The sequence below is a fragment of the Microchirus variegatus genome, assembly GCF_963457635.1.
Source record: "Microchirus variegatus genome assembly, chromosome: 4".
Classification (NCBI taxonomy): Eukaryota; Metazoa; Chordata; class Actinopteri; order Pleuronectiformes; family Soleidae; genus Microchirus; species Microchirus variegatus.
In genome coordinates, this window is record NC_139805.1 from 36,558,219 (window position 1) to 36,584,011 (window position 25,793).

The following is a 25,793-nucleotide window of genomic DNA, read 5'->3' on the forward strand; positions in this document are numbered from 1 at the left end:
TCAGACTCTTCGGGGCTTTGACGCGTCGCTGCCGCGGTGGTGAAGTGAGATCGTGTCATGACAACAGAAAACATCCAACGCAGCATTTTAGCTACTTTTACCCACGTTAAAGAGACAGTCCAGGGTATTTTTTTTAGAACTTTAGTCGTATGAGTCGGAAGGGAAATTATACATCTGGCGCTGTACCTCTCTGTAAGCTAGTGCTACTGGATCAGTTTACGTTGCAGAAAAACAAACGGTGAACGGCGAGATGGAATATGTAGATCGTCTACTTCCGGGTCAAAGACCTGTGCGCACGCATAGAACGCAAAGTCCGACTACGGCAGCAGAAATAGGACTTGGAATCAAGTTCGTCCGACTACGAAAAGTTTGATTCAGAAATCCGAAACTATTGTCTTGAGCCGCGTTTCCATCATGCTACGGTTCAGTATGGTACGGTTCAGAGCTAAAGCTTAATCTTGGATGGATTAAGTTCTACTTTGGTCTCTGTTGACAGGGTTAGGGTTAGACTCATGCAAATAGACCACTAACGTCTGTAATATATTAGATTATTACCTGTATTTGGTTAAAGGGTTCTCCTATGAGAACAAGCCGAAGAACCTTATGTGGTTCTACTGGGTCTATTGATCCTGGGTCTAGATGAGGATGATGACCCAGGATCAATCGGACCAGTTAGTCCGACTACGAATAGTTGTGTTTCCATAATGGTACGGTTCAGTTTGGTACGGTTCAGTTTGGTACGGTTCAGTTTGGTTCAGTTTGGTACAGTTTGGTACAGTTCAGTTTGGTACGGTTCAGTTTGGTACGGTTCAGTTTGGTTCAGTTTGGTACAGTTTGGTACAGTTCAGTTTGGTACAGTTCAGTTTGGTACGGTTCAGTTTGGTACGGTTCAGTTCGGTACGGTTCAGTTTGGTACGGTTCAGTTTGGTTCAGTTTGGTACGCGGTTAAAGCCTAATCTTGTGTGGATTAAGGTCTATTTTGGTCTCTGTTTTCACATTTTCACTCTACCTTTAAACGTGACTCATGCAAATAGCTTCAACCAAACCTGCGACACCAGAATATCCGGTAATCCATCGTTACACTGGGTGTATCCACACACACACACACACACACTGAAGTGTCAACGACTGACGCGGCGATGATTTCACTCAAAATGTGCTTTATTTATTGAGCGTTTTTACGCGTTTTGTTGAATATTCGTATTTAAAAATGAATATTTTACATGTCGCCGTGTTTGCGCATGCTCTCGTTCTAAAGGTAAGGCCCCTAATATCTGTAACATATGGATTATTACATGTTCTAATAGATATGGTGAATGTGTGTGGTTGTTGTTCTGTTCCTCTCTGCAGCGTATTATTATTATTATTATTATTACTATTATTATTATTATCACCTCGGCTCAGCTTCAGTGTGTTTTAAAGCACGTCTCGGCTCATAAAGCTGCTGCTGGACTTCAAACCTTATTGTTCTGCTTCACGCCGCCGTGCGGCCGCTGTGTTTCTTCCCCCGTCCAGGAAAACAATCACTGTTTGTACTATTTAAAGGTGCACTATGTAATAAATCTAAAGCAAGTGGCCGTAAAAATCCTCCTAATACGTCACAGAGACTCAGGAATAATGTTCATATAACAAACTGAACTCACCAACAACAACAGTACAGACAAAATATTTGCATTAAAAAAAAAAAAAATTTTGCAGACTGCAAATCATCATGTTTATGTTTTGAAATCATGTTTTTTTTTTGCGTCATGTGGCGCCACCTACCGCCGTCTACCAGTCATTTGCAGTCGGTAGAGTCTCAGCTGCCGAGCGACCCACGCGGTTGCCAGTTACGTCGGAAAAACGAAAACCTAAAAGACTCCGGTGTTTTGAATTTGAGTGTAGTAACCGTTTTTGGCCACATTCTTACATATGGCGCCTTTAAGGTCACGATTAGATTTCCATTGGAACGTTCAGGCACATCCAAGGACGGACTCAATTTAGAGAATTTAAAGAATTTACTTAATGGCTTGGAAATTCTTTGTACGTGCACAAAGAATTCAACTTATAATGTATGAAAATGGTCTAAAAAAACAGATTTAGCCACTTAGCAAAAAAGCTAAACTAATAAAATCAACATCAGTTTAAGTCTACGACATCTTCAGAACGCGTTCACGTCTTTATCTTCACTGTAAGACGGACTTTTCAAACAGGAAACTGAAGTTTGTAAACTCACTCGCTCTCCCACACCAAAGCCCATAGAGAAAATCAGTGATTTTAGCTCACGGGGGACACAGGAGCTGCTGGTCTACTGCTGCCTCGTGTGGTCACTTTGTGTCATTGAAGTCAAAACAAAGGATTTTCAAAGCAGAATGCAAAAAAATGAATCAATGAAGTCGACGTGAGAGTCGTTCTGATTTATCGTCTCTTCACTCAGGCGGAAAGTGTGTCACAGCGTGGTCAGAGTCTGCCCGACGACTTCCTCGAGTTCACCGCCGCTCCCGACCGAGCGGTCGACAACGCCGTCGTCCACGTGCGCTACAGGTGCTCCAGGCCGTGTCGGCTCACGGCAGAGGCGGCCGCGTCCACGCTGACGGAGAAGGACGCGGTCATCTTCAGGAGGACGTGGCTCAACGGCACGCCCGGCGTCCTCAGGACCCAGCGGGTGGCGCTGCGGAGGCCTCCGTCCGCCGCGTCGGACGCGGTCGGCGGGATCGTCGCAGACGTCGGGTTCGTGACCGTCCGCGCTTGGCTGGAGCATCTGAGCGAGGGCGCGGGAGACGCCGCGACGTACCGACCGTCCACGTGGAGGATCGATAAAGTTCTGCCCATGATGGCGACTGAGGAAGCTCCCGCCGAGTGTCCGTCGTGGTTCGCGCAACTGAAGCGGCGCATGGCCAGAGGCGGAGTCAGACGGTGTCCGCACGAGTCAGGTCTGATCACTCGATTCTGTAGAACTTCGAATCAATGGCCGGTCCATTCTTTGGACCTTAGAAGGTCTTTGGGAGCTTAGTAGGTCACTCAAAGATCAGGAGTACCCTCGCTAATGCTAACCGAGAGGCCTTAAATTGAACCTGGAATAGAACAGAACATCTTCTTGGTCTGAAGGCCACTTATGAGGGTTGAAGCTAATCCCAGCTAACGTAGGGTCAAAAAGAAGGTAGGCGGGTCAATGGACGATCCAATCTTTGGACCTTTGAAGGTCTTTGGGAGCTTAGTAAGTCACTCAAAGACTAGGAGTACCCTCACTCATGCTAACCGAGAGGCCTTAAGTCCAACCGGGATTCAAACAGAACATCTTCTTGGTGTGAAGGCCACTTATGATGGTTGAAGGAGGGCTGATGCTAATCCCAGCTAACGTAGGGTCAAAAAGAGGGTAGGCGGGTCAATGGACGGTCCAATCTTTGGACGGTGCAATCTTTGGACCTTAGTAGGTCTTTGGTAGCTTAGTAGGTCACTCAAAGATCAGGAGTACCCTCGCTCATGCTAACCGAGAGGCCTTAAGTCGAACCAGGATTCGGACAGAACATCTTCTTGGTGTGAAGTCCACTTATGAGCGTTGAAGAAGGGCTGATGCTAATCCCAGCTAACGTAGGGTCAAAAAGAGGGTAGGCGGGTCAATAGACGGTCCAATTTTTGGACCTTGGAAGGTCTTTGGGAGCTTAGTAGGTCACTCAAAGATCAGGAGTACCCTCGCTCATGCTAATCGAGAGGCCTTAAGACCAACCGGGATTTAAATGGAACATCTTCTTGGTCTGAAGGCGACTTTTGAGGGTTGAAGGAGGGCTGAGGCTAATCCCAGCTAACGTAGGGTCAAAAAGAGGGTAGGCGGGTCAATGGACGGTCCAATCTTTGGACCTTAGAAGGTCTTTGGGAACTTAGTAGGTCACTCAAAGACTAGGAGTACCCTCGCTCATGCTAACCCAGAGACCTTAAGTCGAACCGGGATTCGAACAGAACATCTCCTTGGTGTGAAGGTCACTGCCGCGTGGTCCTAGCCCCTACGTTAAGGACTTTGCGAGCTACCAAGAACGGAGAGGCGCGCAGGTCAAGTTCGATTGGCGACTGTAGGACGAGTCAAACCCGAAGTTCGGCTGCTGTTTTCTTGTTTGTGTCGCGCACAAATATTCGTACAGTTGACGGTCATGTGACCGACGTCTTCTGGAAAACAACGTACACAGAAAAACTGCAAGAACTTTTTTAAATCACAAAGGCCCAAAGGACGATGAGATAAAGTGTAAATATCGCCCAAAAATGACCACAAAGTTTTGCTAATATTTACCACGACAAGAGTTTGACACCTCTTGGACAAGTGGTTTTACGGTCACGTCTGTAGGGGGCGCTCTCAAGTCAAGAGTTTTGAATTTGACCAAAGTTTTAAGCGTTTTTGAGTATCTTTAAACCCCGCCCCCCAAAAAACAGATAGTTTCAAAGCAGCTCTGTATCCACTTATCCACTTTTTCGACGCGATCGCTAGTTTTCGCGACAGTTTTGATTGTTTGTTTATTTGTTTTTTAACGCGTCGTCTTTACGAGGCGATGATGGATGATGAGGAAACTGTGTGTGGTTGTGCAGACGTTATCGACGTCCTCGACTTCCCTCTGGCGAGTACGGGCGAGTACTTCGGCGCCATCCGCAGGTTCGAGCCGTTCGTCGACGAATCCCTGGAGAGAGTTCGCCGCCGAGCTGTGACCAAGCCCAGGTGAGGACTTTAAACCGTGATGTTTTTAACAAGATTATACCAAGATGGTCCATTATGATGTCACAAAAAACCCGGATTTCAAAATAAAAGTCTTTTGTTTGTGTTCACATTGAACAAACTGCAGTGTTACGATGCAAAAATGGTTCTGTAAATAACTGAAACTGACAGAAATAACTCTTTCTAACTACTTTTTAATGTGACTGCAGTTATTGTGTTATTTTTTGGGCAGATATTGAAGTATTTGTATTTTTTTCCCCATTTTATTGTGTGTATTCAGAGACCCCTAGTGGTAGAGATGACTCACTGTGCATTTCAGCATATATCGTCACATGTTCACGTCTTTATTTCACTGTTATACGGAATTTTCAAACAGGAAACTGAAGTTTGTAGACCGGAAATTCTCCCCACACCAAACCCCATAGAGAAAATCAGTGATTTTAACATCACAGAGACACAGGAGTTCACAGGAGTTGATGATCCACTGCTGCCTCCATCACCAAGTTCAAATGTCTTATTTTGTCAATTCGGCTTTTAAAATCCTTCGTTGGGATTCACCTCAGTGACACAAAGTGACCACACGAGGCAGCAGTAGACCAGCAGCTCCTGTGTCCCCCCGTGAGCTAAAATCGCTGATTTTCTCTATGGGGTTTGGTGTGAGTCACCTTGAGTGAAAACAAACCTATTTTTGCCGCTTAACAAAAGCATCACCGAATAAAATCAACCTCAGTTTAAGTCTACGACATCTTATGAACACGTTCACGTCTTTATTTCACTGTTAGACGGAATTTTCCAACAGGAAACTGAAGTCCGTAGACCGGGAAACTCTCCCACACCAAACCCCATAGAGAAAATCAGTGATTTTTACAAGAATTAAACATCACAGCACACAGGAGTTGTTGATCCACTGCTGCCTCCATCACCAAGTTCAAACATCTTATTTTAGTCAATTCGGCTTTTAAAATAATTCATTTAGACTTTCCTCAGTGACACAAAGTGACCACACGAGGCAGCAGTAGACCAGCAGCTCCTGTGTCCCCCCCCTTGAGCTAAAATCGCTGACTTTCTCTATGGGCTTTGGTGTGTGGGAGAGCGAGTGGTGTGTGAAGAGCAGCAGATGTTTAACGATGATTCACCGAGTCGGTTTTATAAACGTGTCGGTGTCAGCGGATCCTCAGAGGTCACAGGTCACCGCCTCTGTTCCACTTTCACTCTTTTACGAGCGTCGCGAAGCGTCTTCGGCGGAGCAACGCGATACCGACGCGAGACCTTTGAGTTATTTGTCTTTTTTACGCTTAAGTGATCAGTTTATTTTGTGTGTTTTTGTGTGTTTGTTTTTGTGTGTGTGTCTAGCGTCACCGTGTCTGTGTGGATCTACGTGGCGGAGCGCTGTCGGCAGCAGATGTGCGGCGTCGTCCATCATGTGGACGGCCAGAGCTCCTACGGCTCGGTCATGATGAAGCTCACGCGCTCAGGTGAGTGTGTGTGTGTGTGTGTGTGTGTGTGTGTGTGTGTGTGCTCTTGTACTTGCGGCATACTGAGGACCAGTGAGGGTTTTTAACCAACAAAGTGAGGTCATTTTTACAGAGTGAGGACATTTTGGACGGTCCTCACTTTGTTTTCATTGAAATCACTTCCTTAGGTTGCTGTAACATGCTATACTCAATTTGTCAAAAAAAAAAAAAAAAAAATTTGGACCAAAAAATGTGGGTAAAATTTTGGACCAAATTTTTTTTGTCAAATTTTGGACCAATTTTTTTTTTCAAATTTTGGACCAATTTTTTTTTTCAAATTTTGGGTCAAAATTTCCCTCTCTCTTTTTTTTTATTTTTCAAATTTTGGATGACATAGTATAGTAGGACGTTTCTGTCAAATTTTGGACCAAAAATATTTGGTCAATTTTTTTTTTCATTTTGGTCGACAAAATTTTGACCAAAATTTTAAAAAAAAAATCGAAACAGTTTTCCAGCCCTTTTTGCTCTGGGGCTCCACCTGCAGACATTTTATGGTACTGCAACCAGTAGTTCTATATAGATGTCATTCATGAAGTAGATATTTGTAATTGTGTTGATTTATAAAGTGGAAATGCTGGTCCTCAGTATGCAGCAAGTACAAGAATGTGTGTGTGTGTGTGTGTGTGTGTGTGTGTGTGTGTGTGTGTGTGTGTGTGTGTGTGTGTGTGTGTGTGTGTGTGCTCTTGTACTTGCGGCATACTGAGGACCAGTGAGGGTTTTTAACCAACAAAGTGAGGTCATTTTTACAGAGTGAGGACATTTTGGACGGTCCTCACTTTGTTTTCATTGAAATCACTTCCTTAGGTTGCTGTAACATGCTATACTCAATTTGTCAAAAAAAAAAAAAAAAAAATTGGACCAAAAAATGTGGGTAAAATTTTGGACCAAATTTTTTTTGTCAAATTTTGGACCAATTTTTTTTTTCAAATTTTGGACCAATTTTTTTTTTCAAATTTTGGGTCAAAATTTCCCTCTCTCTTTTTTTTTATTTTTCAAATTTTGGATGACATAGTATAGTAGGACGTTTCTGTCAAATTTTGGACCAAAAATATTTGGTCAATTTTTTTTTTTCATTTTGGTCGACAAAATTTTGACCAAAATTTTAAAAAAAAAATCGAAACAGTTTTCCAGCCCTTTTTGCTCTGGGGCTCCACCTGCAGACATTGTATGGTACTGCAACCAGTAGTTCTATATAGATGTCATTCATGAAGTGGTTATTTGTAATTGTGTTGATTTATAAAGTGGAAATGCTGGTCCTCAGTATGCAGCAAGTACAAGAATGTGTGTGTGTGTGTGTGTGTGTGTGTGCGTGTGTGTGCGTGTGTTAATAAAGAACCATGCTCTCTCCCTCTCCGGCGTTAGGCGACGTGGTGATCCAGGCCCGCCTGACCTCGGGAGAGGACGAGGCGTTCCGAGTCAGCGCCGCGCTGCCGCTGCGGAAGTGGATTAGATTGGACTGTTCCGTGCAGGACTCAAAGGTACGGTTTTAACGCAGCAGAAGGAGAAGAAGAAGAAGAAGAAGAAGAAGAAGAAGAAATGAAAAAGGCTGGAGGCGACGTCTCAGAGTCATCCTTCCTCTGCCCAGTTTCATTCGGCTTTTGCAGCAGTGTTTAATTTCCTCTTGGAAACAGCTGGGAGACGCTGAACGATGGCTCCGCTCCAGCTGGGAAACTCCGGGGCCCATAATTTCACTCCGAGTCGTTCACGCCTCGCTCGGTTCTTCTTCTCCTCTTTCCCTGTTTTTCTTTCTTTCTTTGTGTTTTTATGATGATGATGATGATGATGATGATGGTTTTCAGGTGCTGCTCCGAACAACGTGGGACGACGAAACCTTCACGCACGTTTTCCAGTAAGTTTACGCGAAGATTTTACACAACACAACCTCGGAAGTTTCCCCGAAGGTTCCCTGAAAGTTCTGGTCTCCTGTGGTTGACATGGAAAGTTTTTTCCGAACGTTCCCCTAAAGTTAGTTGGTGGTTGCACGTTCGGTTCCCAAAACGTAACTTTGTCCCGGCCTTCATACAATCATTAGAGAACGTTTTCTAAAGGTTCCCTGGACGTTCCCCCAACGATACTTTGACACAACCTTCCCTTCATACAAGGGTTAGCATGAACATCCCCATAACCACCTTTTGTCACAGCCTTCATACAACCTCTAGAGAACGTTTTCTAAAGGTTGCATGAACGTTCCTATAATATTACTTTGTCACAACTTTTAGAGAACGTTCTCTAAAGGTTCCTACACTATAACGTTACTTTGTCACAACCTTCATACAACCTTTAGAGAACATTCTCCAAAAGTTCCAAGAACATAACTTTGTCATAACCTTTAGAGAATTTTTCTAAAGGTTGCATGAACATTCCTCTAACGTAACTTGTCACAACCTTTAGAGAACATTGTCTTTGTTCTGAGAACCTTCTCTAAAGGCTCCTACAATGTTCCCCTCACTTTACTTTGTCACAACCTCCATACAACCTTTAGAGAACGTTCAGGCTCCGTCACTAACCCTCGGGGAACGTTCAGGCTCCGTCCCTTACCCTCGGGGAACGTTCAGGCTCTGTCCCTAACGCTCTGGGAACGTTCAGGCTCCGTCCCTAATCCTCCGGGCTCCGCCCCTAACCCTCGGGGAACGTTCAGGCTCCGCCCCTAACCCTCGGGGAACGTTCAGGCTCCGTCCCTTACCCTCGGGGAACGTTCAGGCTCTGTCCCTAACCCTCTGGGAACGTTCAGGCTCCGTCCCGAATCCTCCGGGCTCCGCCCCTAACCCTCGGGGAACGTTCAGGCTCCTCCCCTAACCCTTGGGGAACGTTCAGGCTCTGTCCCTAATCCTCGGGGCTCCGCCCCTAACCCTCGGGGAACGTTCAGGCTCCGCCCCTAACCCTCGGGGAACGTTCAGGCTCCGCCCCTAACCCTCGGGGAAGGTTTAGGCTCCGTCCCTAACCTTCGGGGAACATTCAGGCTCCGTCCCTAACCCTCCGGACTCCTTCCCTAACCCTTGGGGAACGTTCAGGCTCTGTCCCTAACCCTCTGGGCTCCGCCCCTAACCCTCAGGGAACGTTTAGACTCCGTCCCTAACCTTCGGGGAACGTTCAGGCTCTGTCCCTCACCCTCCGGACTCCGCCCCTAACCCTCGGGGAACGTTCAGGCTCCGTCCCTAACCCTCAGGACTCCGCCCCTAACCCTCTGGGAACGTTCAGGCTCCGTCCCTTACCCTCAGGGATTGTTCAGGCTCCTTCCATAACCTTCGGGGAACGTTTAGGCTCCTTCCCTAACCCTCGGGGAACGTTCAAGCTCCTTCCCTAACCCTCGGAGAACGTTCAGGCTCCCCCTGGTGGTGGTGGTGATGATAGCTCGTTGTGAGTGGCGTCACAAATGTCTGACAGATTTCAGGACAGCGTGTTTTACGACGACACCGACGGATACTTCGTGATCGGAGGAGGTAAATTCATGCCGGGCATCCACGGATACTTCGGACCCGTCCGATTTTACCGCCTCGGCGCCGACGAGGTATCGGATAAATCTGCGTTTTCGGCATTTATCGACTATCTTTTAATTCCAGTCTGAACGAAAAACGACGGTGTTATTCGTGTTCCTGTCGCAGGTAAAAAACCCTCTTCGCCCCGAGACGACGTTACAGGAGCTGGAGACGACTCACCGTCGGTGTCGGGAAATGAAAACGCTCGCTGAAGCTTTTCTGAAACACGTCACCAGCAGCCAGCGGCGGCGCTCGCCGGCGCCCGGAGGAGGAGGTTACGTATTAGTCCTTTAAAAAAACGGCTCGATCCGCTGAGAACAGGATTCTCGCTGTTGACGGAGCTGATTTTGTGTCTTTCAGCTTCACGCGAACGCTGGGGTCGGTTCGATAAACGCACCTGCACGCCCACGTGGAGCTGGGAAACGACGCAGAAGTACAACACGCTTTTCTGTTTCCTGCTAAGAGAGGAGGAGAAGCCGAGAGCAGGTGAGCGTTCGTGATCGTCAAATCTGTGACAGTTTAAGTCTACGACATCTGAAGAAGATAGATCTGCTGCCTCGTGTGGTCACTTTGTGCCATTGATTTTAATCCGAGTGAAGGATTTTTCAAGCCGAATTGACAAAATAAGTCATCTGAACTCAGTGATGGAGGCAGCAGTGGATCAACAACTCCTACTGTGCTGTGATGTTTAAATCTTGTAAAAATCAGTGGTTTTCTCTATGGGGTTTGGTGTGGGAAAGTTTTACGCTTTACGGACTTCAGTTTCCTGTTGGAAAAGTCCGTCTAACAGTGAAATAAAGACGCGAGCGTGTTCTCAAGACGTCGTAGACTTGAACCGACATAGATTTTATTTGGTGAGTCTTTTGTTTAGTGGCTAAAATCAGTTTCTCTTCACTCAAAGTCACTCACACCAAACCCCATAGAGAAAATCAGTGATTTTTACAAGAATTAAACATCACAGCACACAGGAGTTGTTGATCCACTGCTGCCTCCATCACTGAGTTCAGATGTCTTATTTGGTCAATTCGGCTTTAGAAATCCTTCACTCGGATTAAAATCAATGGCACAAAGTGACCACACGAGGCAGCAGTGGATCAACAACTCCTGTGTCCCCCGTGAGCTAAAATCGCTGATTTTCTCTATGGGGTTTGGTGCAGGGAGAGTGAGTGGTTTAAAAACTTCAGTTTCCTGTTGGAGAAATCTGTCTAACAGTGAGATAGTGAACACATTATAGACTTAAAGTGTCATATATATATGTATATTTACAGATTCGCCTTGTGTGCCTTGACAAAAATGTTTTATTATATTGTAAAAATAACAAAAAGTGGCTTCTCTCCTTTTTTTCCCCCCCCTTTCTCTCTGTAGAGTCTCTGAGCATGAGGAGCCTCAGGGCAGCTTTGTTTCAGGAGGCACTCGACTCGATGTTCTCTGTGGATCAGACGCAGATTAACGTCACCGCAAGATCCACGTCTCTGCTGCGGGCCGCCTCCTGCCTCGGGAACCACAGAGCGACGCTCCTGTTAGCGTCCGTCCACCTCGGCGGCTTAGGACGCGGCGTCGATCGCACACAGGTAACGTTAATGGGTTTTTGTTCCCCCAGCATTTGACGGCATTTATTTTCACTGTTACCAAACCCCATAGAGAAAACCATCGATTTTAGTGAACAGAGAAACAGGAGCTGCTGGTCTACTGCTGCCTCGTGTGGTCACTTTGTGCCACTGAGGTGAATCTAAACATCGGATTTTTAAAGCCGAATTGACAAAAATAAGACATTTTAAGTGAGTGATGGAGGCAGAAGTGGATCAACAACTCCTGTGTCTCTGTGATGTTAAAATCTTGTAAAAATCACTGATTTTCTCTATGGGGTTTGGTGTGGGAAAGTTTACGGTTTACGGACTTCAGTTTCCTGTTGGAAAATTCCGTCAAACAGAGAAATAAAGACGTGAACGTGTTCTTAAGACGTCGTAGACTTAGACTGACGTAGATTTCATGAGACTAATCTTTTGTTAGGCGGCTAAAATCAGTTTTTGTTCACTAAAAATAACTCACACCAAACCCCATAGAGAAAATCAGTGATTTTAGCTCACGGGGGGACACAGGAGCTGCTGGTCTACCGCTGCCTCGTGTGGTCACTTAAATAAATAAAACTTAAGATTTTCAAAAGCCGAATTGACAAAATAAGACATTTGAACTTGGTGATGGAGGAAGCAGTGGATCAACAACTCCTGTGTGCTGTGATGTTAAAATCTTGTAAAAATCACTGATTTTCTCTATGGGGTCTGGTGTGGGAAAGTTTACGGTTTACGGACTTCAGTTTCCTGTTGGAAAATTCCGTCAAACAGAGAAATAAAGACGTGAACGTGTTCTTCAGACGTCGTAGACTTAAACTGACTTAGATTTTATGAGACTAATCTTTTGTTAGGCGGCTAAAATCAGTTTTTGTTCACTAAAAATAACTCACACCAAACCCCATAGAGAAAATCAGTGATTTTAGCTCACGGGGGGACACAGGAGCTGCTGGTCTACTGCTGCCTCGTGTGGTCACTTAAATAAATAAAACTTAAGATTTTCAAAAGCCGAATTAACAAAATAAGACATTTGAAGTTAGTGATGGAGGCAGCAGTGGATCAACAACTCCTGTGTGCTGTGATGTTAAAATCTTGTAAAAATCACTGATTTTCTCTATGGGGTTTGGTGCGGGAAAGTTTATGGTTTACGGACTTCAGTTTCCTGTTGGAAAAGTCCGTCAAACAGTGAAATAAAGACGTGAACGTGTTCTTAAGACGTCGTAGACTTAGACTGACGTAGATTTTATGAGACTAATCTTTTGTTAGGCGGCTAAAATCAGTTTTTGTTCACTAAAAATAACTCACACCAAACCCCATAGAGAAAATCAGTGATTTTAGCTCACGGGGGGACACAGGAGCTTCTGGTCTACCGCTGCCTCGTGTGGTCACTTAAATAAATAAAACTTAAGATTTTCAAAAGCCGAATTAACAAAATAAGACATTTGAAGTTAGTGATGGAGGCAGCAGTGGATCAACAACTCATGTGTGCTGTGATGTTAAAATCTTGTAAAAATCGTTGTTTTTCTCTATGGGGTTTGGTGTGAGTCAGCACTGACCTTGGTTTTAGCACAAGCGCAATACAGGAAGAAAAAACCCCGTCTCTAATAATAGTGCGTTCTCAGGGTCACGTCTACAGTTTGATGGGCGCGTCGGCCGACGACCGCTTCGCCCTGATGCATGCTGGGTACAAACACTCGCAAGGACTCGACGGCTTTCCCAAAAACCTGGACATGGCGTACAGCTACTACTCCAACGCCGGAGCTCAGAGCAGCGACGACGCCGCCAACATACACGAGACCGAGGTTAGAACTTTGTATTTGTGTAGTGATGTGAATAAATGAACATATATCTATATATTTCTGTTTCTTTCTCTCAGCAATACACACCTGAACACATCTACCTGAGCAACCAAGAGCACCTGGACAACCTGATGCACGAAACGAGCGACACTTTCCAGTACCTGGAATTTCAGGCGTCGAGAGGAGACGCAGAATCTCAGGTACGACTCGGACGAGCACAACGTATTCACTCTTTAATATCACGTCATATTAGTTTATCTTCAGGAAAAACCTCTGAACTCTCCCTGCACCAAACCCCATAGAGAAAATTGGCGATTTTACGAGATTTTAACATCACAGCACACAGGAGTTGTTGATCCACTGCTGCCTCCATCACTAAGTTCAAATGTCTTATTTTGTCAATTCGGCTTTTTAAAACCATTGTTTAGATTTGTTTCTGTGACGCAAAGTGACCACAAGAGGCAGCAGTAGACCAGCAGCTCCTGTGTCCCTGCGAGCTAAAAATCACTGATTTTCTCTATGGGGTTTGGTGTGAGTTATTTTGAGTGAAGAGAAACTGATTTTTAGCCACTTTACAAAAGACTCACCTCACAAAATCAACGTCAGTTTAAGTCTACGACATCTTAAGAACACGTTCACGTCTTTATCTCGCTGTTAGATGGAATTTTCCAACCGGAAACTGAAGTCCGTAAACCGGAGAACTCTCCCACACCAAACCCCATAGAGAAAATCAGTGATTTTTACAAGAATTAAACATCACAGCACACAGGAGTTGTCGATCCACTGCTGCCTCCATCACTAAGTTCAAATGTCTTATTTTGTCAATTCGGCTTTACTTCAGTGACACTAAGTGACCACACGAGGCAGCAGCAGACCAGCAGCTCCTGTGTCCCCCCCCCATGAGCTAAAATCACAGATTTTCTCTATGGGGTTTGGTGTGTGGGATAGCGAGTGGTTCACAAACTTCTCTGAAGAAAACGGCGAGACAAAGCCACTAAAAGTGTTTCCTAAAATAATCGCAGACGAGATTAAACGATCGTTAGCTAAAACTGCTAAAACAACAACAACAACAACAAAGCTGCTGCCATAAAAGTAGTTTGCCGGGAGGAGACAAAAATCGCTCAAACTCACTGAACTAACTAACAAAAGCCTTTTTTCGCCGTCTTCAGAGACGCCTCGGAGCGATGCTTTACTGGGGACAGAACGGCATCTCCAAAGACGTGGAGAGCGCCGGGAAGTGGATGGCGAGGAGTTCTATGCAAATGAAGGATCCCTCGGCGATGTACGACTACGCCATGCTCCTCGTGAAGGTGCTATAACGTTATAAAGACCTGTTTTACGACTCCGCGCTGGGGATTTTATGTTTGTTTTTCCCCCTCCGCGCGTGTGTGTGTGTGTTTGTGTGTTCTTGTACTTGCGGCATACTGAGGACCAGTGAGGGTTTTTAACCAACAAAGTGAGGTCATTTTTACAGAGTGAGGACATTTTGGCCGGTCCTCACTTTGTTTTCATTTCATTTCATTCATTCAATTTTTGTTCAAATTTTGGACCAAACATTTTGGGTCAAATTTTTTTTTCATATTTTGGACCAGAAATTTTGTGTCATATTTTTTTTCAAAATTTTGACCAAACATTTTGGGTCCAATTTTTTTTTTCAAATTTTGGACAGAAAATGTTGCATCAATTTTTTTTTCAAATTTTTGACCAAAAATTTTGGGTCCAATTTTTTTTTTTTAATTTTTGACCAAAAATTTTGCATTCATTCTTTTTCAAATGTTTGACCAAAAATTTTGGGTCCAATTTAAAAAAACAAAAAATTTGCGTCAAATTTTGGACCAAAAATTTTGGATGACAAAAACGTATAGTATAACGTTTTTGTCAAATTTTGGGTCAAATTTTTTTTGTCAAATTTTGGACCAAACATTTTGGGTCAAATTTTAGTAGATGTCATTCATGAAGTAGATATTTGTAATTGTGTTGATTTATATATATAAAGTGGAAATGCTGGTCCTCGCTTTGTCAGCAACCCAGTCCTCAGTATGCAGCAAGTACAAGAATGTGTGTGTGTGTGTGTGTGTGTGTGTGTGTGTGTGTGTGTGTGTGTGTGTGTGTGTGTGTGTGTGTGTGTGTGTGTGTGTGTGTGTGTGTGAGACAGTTATTGACTCTCTGATTGATGCTGATTCCCTCAGGGCGAAGGCGTGAAGAGAAACAAAACCCGGGGTTTTCAGCTGATGAAGAAAGCGGCGGCGATGGTTTGTGTGTGTGTGTGTGTGTGTGTTTATGTGTGTGTGTGTGTCCGTCCCTGACTGTGTGTGTGTGTGTGTGTGTGTCCTGGCTGCAGGGCTCGGTCACCGCCTTGAACGGCCTGGGCTGGTACCACAGCGTCGAGCTCAACGACCACGAGCAGGCCGTCAAGTACTTTGAGCGGGCGGCGCGCAACGGCAGCGCCGACGCCATGTTCAACCTGGGACTGTATTGCCTGAGGGGGGCGGAGCCACGCAGCCCGGCCAGGGACGAGGTCAGAGTCCGAGTCCGAGTGCGAAACGCAATCGCCCCGCAGCGTTAGCTCCAGCTACAGCTATATTTCAGTAAAAAAAAAAAAACACAAACGGGGAGTCTTCCCACTCCGGTTCACAAGGTGGCGACGTTAGCTCAGCGGTAGAGCCAGTCACTTAGCATTAACGTAACTCCGAGACATTTTGTGATGTCTCGAAATGTTTTTACATAAGTTTTTGGCAAGGTGACATTTTCTGCCCCTAAGAACAAATTAGTAAGTTTTTTTTTTTGTTAACTCTGAGGCTGAAAAAAACCTTTAAAGCGTTAAAATTTCAAAAAATGTTATTATTATTATTTGTTTATGTATATTTCAAGCTGAAGTAGATTTAAAATACAGACTCATTTAAACTGGAAAAAAATATTAATTTACTTTTTGTTTGTTCAGCTGTTTTGGGGAAGGTGACATTTTTGTCCCTAGGAACAAATTAGTAAGTTTTTTTAAAACTTACCTGAATTTCAAAAATTCATTAAAATTATTCCCTAAGATGTTTGCAAATATTTTCAACAGATCCTTGTTCAGTGCGATGTCGACTATGTTGATAGTAAATTTCAAGTCATTCAGAGATACTTTTTGTTTTCGAGAAGAAAGTCAGCTCACTGTCAAAGTGCATCAGGGCAAATGGATCATTTCCTGAATTTCAAAAATTCATTAAAATTATTCCTTAAGAAGTTTGCAAATATTCTCAACGGATCCTTGTTCAGGGCGATGCCGACTATGTTGATGGCAAATTTCAAGTAATTCCGAGATACTTTTTATTTTCGGAATTTAAAAAATTCATGAAAATTATTCCTTAAGAAGTTTGCAAATATTTTCAACGGATCCTTGTTCAGGGCGATGCCGACTATTATGATGGTACATTTCAAGTCATTCCGAGATACTTTTTGTTTTCGAGAAGAAATTCAGCTCACTGTCAAAGTGCATGGATTATTTCTTGAATTTCAAAAATTCATTAAAATTATTCCTTAAGAGGTTTGTAAATATTTTCAACGGATCCTTGTTCAGGGCGATGCCGACTATTATGATGGTAAATTTCAAGCCATTCCGAGATACTTTTTGTTGTCGAGACTAAAGTCAGCTCACTGTCAAAGTGCATCAGGGCCAATGGATCATTTCCGGAATTTCGAAAATTCATTAAAATTATTCCTTAAGAGATTTGCAAATATTTTCAAATGATCCTTGTTCAGGGCGATGCCGACTATGTTGATGTCAAATTTCAAGTCATTCCGAGATACTTTTTGTTTTTGCGACTAAAGTCCGTTCACTGTCAAAGTGCATCAGGGCAAATGGATCATTTCCTGGATTTCAAAAATTCATTAAAATTATTCCTTAAGAGATTTGCAAATATTTTTAACAGATCCTTGTTCAGGGCGATGCCGACTATTATGATGGTAAATGTCAAGTCATTCCGAGATACTTTTTATTTTCGGAATTTCAAAAATTCATGAAAATTATTCCTTAAGAGATTTGCAAATATTTTCAACGGATCCTTGTTCAGGGCGATGCCGACTATGTTGGTGGTAAATTTCAAGACATTCCGAGATATTTTTTGTTTTCAACTAAAGTCAGCTCACTGTCAGAGTGAACTTTTAAAGGTTAAACAACAATGAAAGTAAAAGTTATGATAAAAAACAGTGCATTTATGAGTCACTTTAACTGTTAAATAAAGTATTTTTCTGCCCGTTTGACCCCACAGAAGGCCGCGTTCCTGCACTTCCTGAACGCGTCGCTCAACGGCCACGCGGCGGCGGCGGTGGAGGCGTCCTGGTTCCTGTCCACAGGACGCCTGGAGGGCGTGTCTCGGGACGCCGAGCGGGCTGTGATGTAAGTACGAGCTGCGTTGCGCGTGTGCTTTTTTCTTTTCCCTGCGGCGCGGCGGTTAATTCAAGGTCAGAACCTTAGCATTTGCATGTCTAAAAATAAAAGCCCACGTCGTCGTCGTCGCTGCTGCTGTGTTATTGTGTCCTGCTCACCGACTGCTATCTTATGAATTTAAAGCGGCTCCCGCTGCTCGCGTACGCGCTGACCTCAACGTATCGCAGCTCTATTTTAAGATAATGTTGAAACGATATTCCATAATTCATCAGCCGTTTCCTCCTCCTCCTCCTCCTCCTCCTCGCAGAATGCTAAAAAAGGTGTGCGACGTGAACGGACACCTTGGATTTATGCTCAGGGAGGCTCTGCGGGCGTTCCTCCGCCGCTCCTGGTACGGACATTTACTCACCAATTACTTTGCAATGGTGCACATTTAAATCACACACTCTCTCTCTCTCTCTCTGTGTGTGTGTGTGTCTGAGCTTCCTCACCGTGTCCTTCTTGTGTGTTTTATTGTGTCGCCTGCAGGCGAGAGGCCTTTGTCAACTATGTGTTGGCAGCTGAAACTGGTCTGGGTTTGGCTCAGAGCAACGCGGCGCACCTGTGCGAGGTAAACGTCCGTCCTCTGCGTTTGTTAACCCTTCACGTTTCAAACGCTGCTCTTTAGACTGTGGTCGTACGAGGCACCGGTTCAGTAAAAGAACGTTCTCGGAAACTAGTAAATTCAAGTATTCAAGTATTTTTACAACGGATGTTGCTGATGTGTTCAAGGAAACCAGTAAATTCAAGTACTTTTACAAACAACTGATTACGATGATGCGTTCAAGGAAACTAGTAAATTCCAGAACTGTTCCAAACACCTCATGCTGATGGTGCATTCAAGAAACTAGTTAATTCCAGTACTTCTACAACTGATGATGATGCGTTCAATAAAACTTGTCAATTACAGTGCTTTTACAAATTACTCATGCTGATGATGCATTCAAGGAAACTAGTAAATTCCAGTAATTTTGGAAACTACTTCCCCTGATGATGCATTCAAAGAAACTAGTAAATTCCAGTCCTTTTGGAAACTACAAAAGCTGATGATGCGTTCAAGGAAACCAGTAAATTCAAGTACTTTTATAAACAACTGATTACGATGATGCGTTCACGGAAACTAGTAAATTCCAGAACTGTTCCAAAGCCCTCATGCTGATGGTGCATTCAAGAAACTAGTAAATTCCAGTACTTCTACAACTACAAAGAACGTTCTCACGGCTGCCAACAGGAAAGTGAAGTTTGTAAACTCAAACTCACTCTGCACACACCAAACCCCATAGAGAAAATCAGTGATTTTAGTTCGCTAGGAGCTGCTGGTCTGCTGCTGCCTCGTGTGGTCACTTTGTGTCACTGAGGTGAGTCTGAACAAAGGTTTTAAAAAGCCGAATTGACAAAATAATACATATAAACTTCGTGATTGAGGCAGCAATGGATCAACAACTCGTGTGAATTGTGATGTTAAAATCTTGTAAAAATCACTGATTTTCTCTATGGGGTTTGGTGTGGGAGAGTTTTCCAGTTTACAAACTTCACTTTCCTGTTGCAAAAGTCCGTCTAACAGTGAAATAAAGACGTGAACGTGTTCTTAAGATGTCGTAGACTTAAACTGACGTAGATTTTATCACGTAAGTCTTTTGTTTAGTGGCTAAAATCAGTTTCCCTTCACTCAAAATAACTCACGCCAAACCCCACAGCGTGAGGTTTGCATGTCTAAAAATAAAAGCCCCTGTCGTCGTCGCCGCTGCTCTGTATATACATATACTGATGATGCGTTCAAAGACACATGTACTAGTTTCTTGAATGCACCATCGGCATGAGGTGTTTGGAACAGTTCTGGAATTTACAAGTTTCCTTTGTACACATCATCATAATCAGTTGTTTGTAAAAGTACTTGAATTTACTGGTTTCCTTGAACACATCAGCAACATCCGTTGTAAAAATACTTGAATTTACTAGTTTCCGTGAACGCATCATCAGCTTTTCTAGTTTCCAAAAGGACTGGAATTTACTAGTTTCTTTGAATGCATCATCAGGGGAAGTAGTTTCCAAAACTACTGGAATTTACTAGTTTCCTTGAATGCATCATCAGCATGAGTTATTTGTAAAAGCACTGTAATTAACAAGTTTTATTGAACGCATCATCATCAGTTGTAGAGGACAGACACACAATCTGACGTAGATTTTATCACGCAAGTCTTTTGTTTAGTGGCTAAAATCAGCCCCTGTCGTCGTCGCTACTCCATCTCGTTCCACGTCACTACAGACACTTTTGTTTTTAAAATTCTGTGAAACGTGATCACAGATGATGACGCTGACCTTCATCACCGGTCGTTGTGTCTCACACAGCAGCTGGATCTGGACTGTGAGTGGAGATACCACAACTACTCCGTGTTCAACTATGATCCTCATCCGTCTGGTGAGTTCACTTCCCTCTAACCTCCTCCTCCTCCTCCTCCCTCTGTCTCTCTGCGTCTGATGAATGAACAGTGAGTATTTATCTTCCTCTGCAGCTCTGCTGAGAATGGGCGACTTCTACTTGCAGCGCACACACTCGCTGTCGTCGTCGCTGCGGATGTACAGCAGAGCCGCTCAGGCGGGAAGCCCTCAGGTGACAGATTTACCGAGCACTGGAATCTCATCATCCAGAGATAAAGTTAATTAAAGTGGCACGGACGCCGGGCCCGCGGCAATAAAACCCACAGACGGTGTTTTTATTACTGTTGTTATCGTTATTATTATTATATTATTGTTATTATTATTATTATCACAGCTCGTTCTATGTTTTTAATTTCACACGCAGGGAATCTTCAACCTGGTCACGTTGGCACAACAGGGCCACGCTTTACCGGCGAGCGTCTACGCCGCGTTTAACGCGTCACGTGACGACGGCGAGGACGACGTGTTGGAGAAGATGCTGACCAGGTGCTTTTTTTTGTCTTTTTTTTAGGAAAAAAAACAAAACAAAAAAAGAAAAATCCATCAACAATTTTTTTCCTTGCTAATAATTGTAAATATGTAGCTTTAAACTCTGTATATACATATACTGATGATGCGTTCAAAGACACATGTACAGTAAAATACTTTTGCAACAACTGACGATAATGCATTCAAGGGAACTAGTAAATTCCAGTACTTTAACAACTGATGTTGATGATGTGTTCAAAGAAACCAGTAAATTCCAGCACTTTTACAAACGACTGATTACGATGATGCGTACAAAGGAAACTAGTAAATTCCAGAACTGTTCCAAACACCTCATGCTGATGGTGCATTCAAGAAACTAGTAAATTCCAGTACTTTTAAAAATTTGAGTAGTTTTGAAGTTTAAGCTGATGATACTTTCAAAGAAACTAGTAAATTCCAGTACTTCTACAACTGATGATGATGCGTTCAATAAAACTTGTCAATTACAGTGCTTTTACAAATTACTCATGCTGATAATGCATTCAAACTACTTCCCCTGATGATGCGTTCAAAGAAACTAGTAAATTCCAGTACTTTTGGAAACTACAAAAGCTGATGATGCGTTCATGGAAACTAGTAAATTCAAGTATTTTTACAAACAACTGATTACGATGATGCGTTCAAGGAAACTAGTAAATTCCAGAACTGTTCCAAACACCTCATGCTGATGGTGCATTCAAGAAACTAGTTAATTCCAGTACTTCTACAACTGATGATGATGCGTTCAATAAAACTTGTTAATTACAGTGCTTTTACAAATAACTCATGCTGATGATGCATTCAAGGAAACTAGTAAATTCCAGTAGTTTTGGAAACTACTTCCCCTGATGATGCATTCAAAGAAACTAGTAAATTCCAGTCCTTTTGGAAACTACAAAAGCTGATGATGCGTTCACGGAAACTAGTAAATTCAAGTATTTTTACAACGGATGTTGCTGATGTGTTCAAGGAAACCAGTAAATTCAAGTACTTTTACAAACAACTGATTACGATGATGCGTACAAAGGAAACTTGTAAATTCCAGAACTGTTCCAAACACCTCATGCAGATGGTGCATTCAAGAAACTAGTCAATTCCAGTACCTCTACAACTGATGATGATGCGTTCAATAAGACTTGTTAATTACAGTGCTTTTACAAATAACTCATGCTGATGATGCATTCAAGGAAACTAGTAAATTCCAGTAATTTTGGAAACCACTTCCCCTGATGATGCATTCAAAGAAACTAGTAAATTCCAGTCCTTTTGGAAACTACAAAAGCTGATGATGCGTTCACGGAAACTAGTAAATTCAAGTATTTTTACAACGGATGTTGCTGATGTGTTCAAGGAAACCAGTAAATTCAAGTACTTTTACAAACAACTGATTACGATGATGCGTTCAAAGAAACTAGTAAATTCCAGAACTGTTCCAAACACCTCATGCTGATGGTGCATTCAAGAAACTAGTCAATTCCAGTACCTCTACAACTGATGATGATGCGTTCAATAAAACTTGTTAATTACAGTGCTTTTACAAATAACTCATGCTGATGATGCATTCAAGGAAACTAGTAAATTCCATCCTTTTGGAAACTACAAAAGCTGATGATGCCTTCACGGAAACTAGTAAATTCAAGTATTTTTACAACGGATGTTGCTGATGTGTTCAAGGAAACCAGTAAATTCAAGTACTTTTACAAACAACTGATTTCGATGATGCGTTCAAGGAAACTAGTAAATTCCAGAACTGTTCCAAACACCTCATGCTGATGGTGCATTCAAGAAACTAGTCAATTCCAGTACCTCTACAACTGATGATGATGCGTTCAATAAAACTTGTTAATTACAGTGCTTTTACAAATAACTCATGCTGATGATGCATTCAAGGAAACTAGTAAATTCCAGTAATTTTGGAAACCACTTCCCCTGATGATGCATTCAAAGAAACTAGTAAATTCCAGTCCTTTTGGAAACTAGAAAAGCTGATGATGCGTTCACGGAAACTAGTAAATTCAAGTATTTTTACAACGGATGTTGCTGATGTGTTCAAGGAAACCAGTAAATTCAAGTACTTTTACAAACAACTGATTACGATGATGCGTTCAAGGAAACTAGTAAATTCCAGAACTGTTCCAAACCCCTCATGCTGATGGTGCATTCAAGAAACTAGTAAATTCCAGTACTTTTACAACGTTTTTACAACGATGTTGATGATGCGTTCATTAAAACTTGTAAAATCCAGTGCTTTTACAAATTACTCATGCTGATGATGCATTCAAGGAAACTAGTAAATTCCAGTACTTTTAGAAACTACTTCTACTGATGATGTGTTCAAAGAAATTAGTAAATTCCAGTACTTTTGGAAACCACTAAAGCTGATGATGCGTTCAATGAAACTTGTAAATTCTACTACTTTTACAATTGATGTTGATGATGCATTCAAGGAAACCAGTAAATTCAAGTACTTTTACAAACTACTGATAACGATGATGCTTTCAAAGAAACTAGTACATTCCAGTACTTCTACAACTGATGTTGATGCGTTCAATAAAACTAGTAAATTCCATTACTTTTACAACTGATGTTGATGATGCAATCAAGGAAACCAGTAAATTCCAGTACTTTTCCAAATTCCAGTACTATTGAAATTTAAAGATGATGATGCATTCAAAGAAACTAGTAAATTCCACTACTTCTACAACTGATGTTGATGATGCATTCAAGAAAACTAGTACATTCCAGTACGTTAACAAACAAATCATGCTGATGATGCGTTCAAGGAAACTAGTAAATTCCAGTACATTTACACCTGATGTTGAAAAGTTAACTGTTTAGTTTTAGTTCAGTGGATAATTTGATAAATCCAAAGTGTAGGACGTTGTTGTTTGTTTGTTTGCTTGTTTGTTTGTCAGTAGCTGATGTTATTAAATGGTTGTTGTTCCTCAGGTGTGTGGAGGCGGAGCCTGACGGCGTGGTCACGCCCTGTTCTTTAGCTCTGCTGCAGCTGCAGGTGAAAGCAGCTCTGAGGAGAATGAACTTCATCCTGGTGAGTGTGAGCGAGTTAGACTTTAAACTACTCTGTTAAAATATTCTCCTGTCATTGTTTTATAGATTATTTAATACAAATATGGACGTGAAAGAGACTTTAAAGCTCTTTTCAAGATTTATTTACATTTTTATTCTGATTTCTCTGTAGGAGCCTCTGTGTCTGCTCTCTGTCTGTGTTCTCGTCGTCTTCATGCCTTTACAGAGCTTTCTGGGTGAGCACACACACACACACACACACACACACACACACACCACAAGGTGGCGACATTTCACAGCTTATTAATTTCCTCCCTTTTGTTTTAGTTTAATAACAAATATTTAGAAATAAATGAAACTCAAACACATTAAGTAAACTGATGCTGATGATGCGTTCAAGGAAACTAGTGAATTAAAAAATACATTTGCAACAACTGACGAACTTGATGCATTCAAGCAATCAAGTAAATGCCAGTACTTTCACAAACTACTTTTGCCGATGATGCGTTCAATGAGCCTAGTAAATTACGTACTTTTACAAACAACTTACTATGATGTGTTCAAAGAAACTTGTAAATTAAAATCCTCTTGCAACAACTGATGATGATGATGATGCGTTCAAAGAAACTAGTAAATTCCAGCACTTTTACAACAACTGACGATGATGCGTTCAAGGAAACTCGGAAATTCCATTACTATTACAAACAACCGATGCTGATGATGCGTTCAAAGATACTTGAAAATTAAAATACTTTTGCAACTGCTGATGATGAGTTCAAGGAAACTTGTAAATTCCAGCACTTTTACAAACAACTTAAGCTGATGATGCGTTCAGAAAAACTAGTAAATCCCACTACTTCCACAAACCACTTATGTTGATGATACGTTCAAGGAAACTTGTAATTAAAAATACTTTTTGCAACAACTGACGAAGATGAAGCATTCAAGGAAACTTGTAAACTACAGAACTTTTACAACTGATGATGATACAGTTAAGGAAACTAGTAAATTATAACACTTCTGCAACTACTGACGATGATGCGTTCAAGGAAACTTGTAAATTAAATATACTTTTGCAATATATGATGATGATAATGCATTCAAGGAAACTAGTAAATTCCAATACTTTCACAACTGATGATGATTCGTTCAGGAAAACTAGTAAATCCCACTACTTCCACAAACCACTTATGATGATGATGCGTTCAAGGAAACTCGGAAATTCCATTACTATTACAAACACGGATGCTGATGATGCGTTCAAAGATACTTTTGCAACTGCTGATGATAGGTTCAAGGAAACTAGTAAAGTCCAGTCCTTTTCCAAACAACTGAAGCTGATGATGTGTTCAGGAAAACTAATAAATCCCACTGCTTCCAAAAACTTCTTATGCCAATGATGCATTCAAGGAGCCTAGTAAATTCCACTGCTTTTGCAAACATCTGATGAGGATGTGTTCAAAGAAACTTGTAAATTAAAATACTTTTGCAAAAACTGATGATGATGATGCATTCAAGTTAACTAGTAAATTCCAGTACTTTTACAACTGATGATGATGATGCATTCAATGAAACTAGTAAATTCCAGTACTTTTACAAACAACTGATGTTGATGATGCGTTCAAAGAAACTTGTAAATTAAAATACTCTCTAACGTCTCTCACAGAACAAAGAGTCTCCAGCCGCAGAGCAGCTGAACGGAGGGCGAGGACGACGTCGCCGCGCGGCGTCACTTTGAACAGAGCGGAGGAGCAAAGCATCATGGGAGTGAACGCAGAGCGGTGGCTGCGACAGACCAGCGACTTCGCCGTGACGCTGTCGGGCGTCTGTGTGTTTGTTTTCTGCGCCGTGTTCCTCCCTCAACTCCTCTGACGAACACACAAACTAGAATAAAGGCAGATAAATTATTATTATTCATTTTATTGAGAAAAGTGGCTTAACTAGAATATATAAATATGTATACATATATATATATATTTATACACGTGGGGGGTTGTGGTGTCAATAAAGTCTGTTCTGTGATGTTTTAAGGTCAATAAAAGAGCAAATTATTGACTAAAATACTCTGATTTCAATGGAAAATTCATTCACAAATGAATTTACAGCACATTATTCCCCTCAGAGTATATGCTTTTACTTTGAAAGAGTCGTCCAATGTTGACATCCAGCTCCTCTGAGGCTATAAATCAATTCATTTGAGCTCTAAATGCTTTCTTTCTTTAATATGAGTTTGTTTTGTCTCAACCTGCTCTCTGTCGCCCTCTGTCTTTATCAGTGGTACTGCAGCCTCTTCTCTCTCTCATCTACTTCATTTCCTTCATGCTTTCCTTTTGAGGTTTTCTTACAATTTCAAAATAAAAGTATCTGTGTTCATATG

The 25,793-nt window shown here is 42.2% G+C and overlaps 1 protein-coding gene across 1 annotated transcript; it reads left to right on the plus strand.

The window, feature by feature from the left end:
- Positions 1 to 704: 704 nt before the first annotated feature.
- Positions 705 to 25,345, plus strand: LOC310926232 (protein sel-1 homolog 3; the record flags this gene model as incomplete). The annotated part of the gene is made up of 23 exons (XM_083888330.1): positions 705 to 722; positions 2,417 to 2,912; positions 4,555 to 4,681; positions 6,032 to 6,153; positions 7,555 to 7,670; positions 9,584 to 9,700; positions 9,795 to 9,942; positions 10,029 to 10,154; positions 11,034 to 11,239; positions 12,859 to 13,038; positions 13,113 to 13,235; positions 14,205 to 14,345; positions 15,225 to 15,287; positions 15,377 to 15,553; positions 17,286 to 17,413; positions 17,712 to 17,795; positions 17,933 to 18,014; positions 19,793 to 19,862; positions 19,957 to 20,054; positions 20,247 to 20,368; positions 23,339 to 23,438; positions 23,589 to 23,652; positions 25,083 to 25,345. 23 exons carry the CDS (start codon positions 705 to 707, stop codon positions 25,286 to 25,288), a joined length of 3,114 nt encoding a protein of 1,037 aa, XP_083744456.1. The 3' UTR covers positions 25,289 to 25,345.
- Between the last annotated feature and the right edge of the window lie 448 nt (positions 25,346 to 25,793).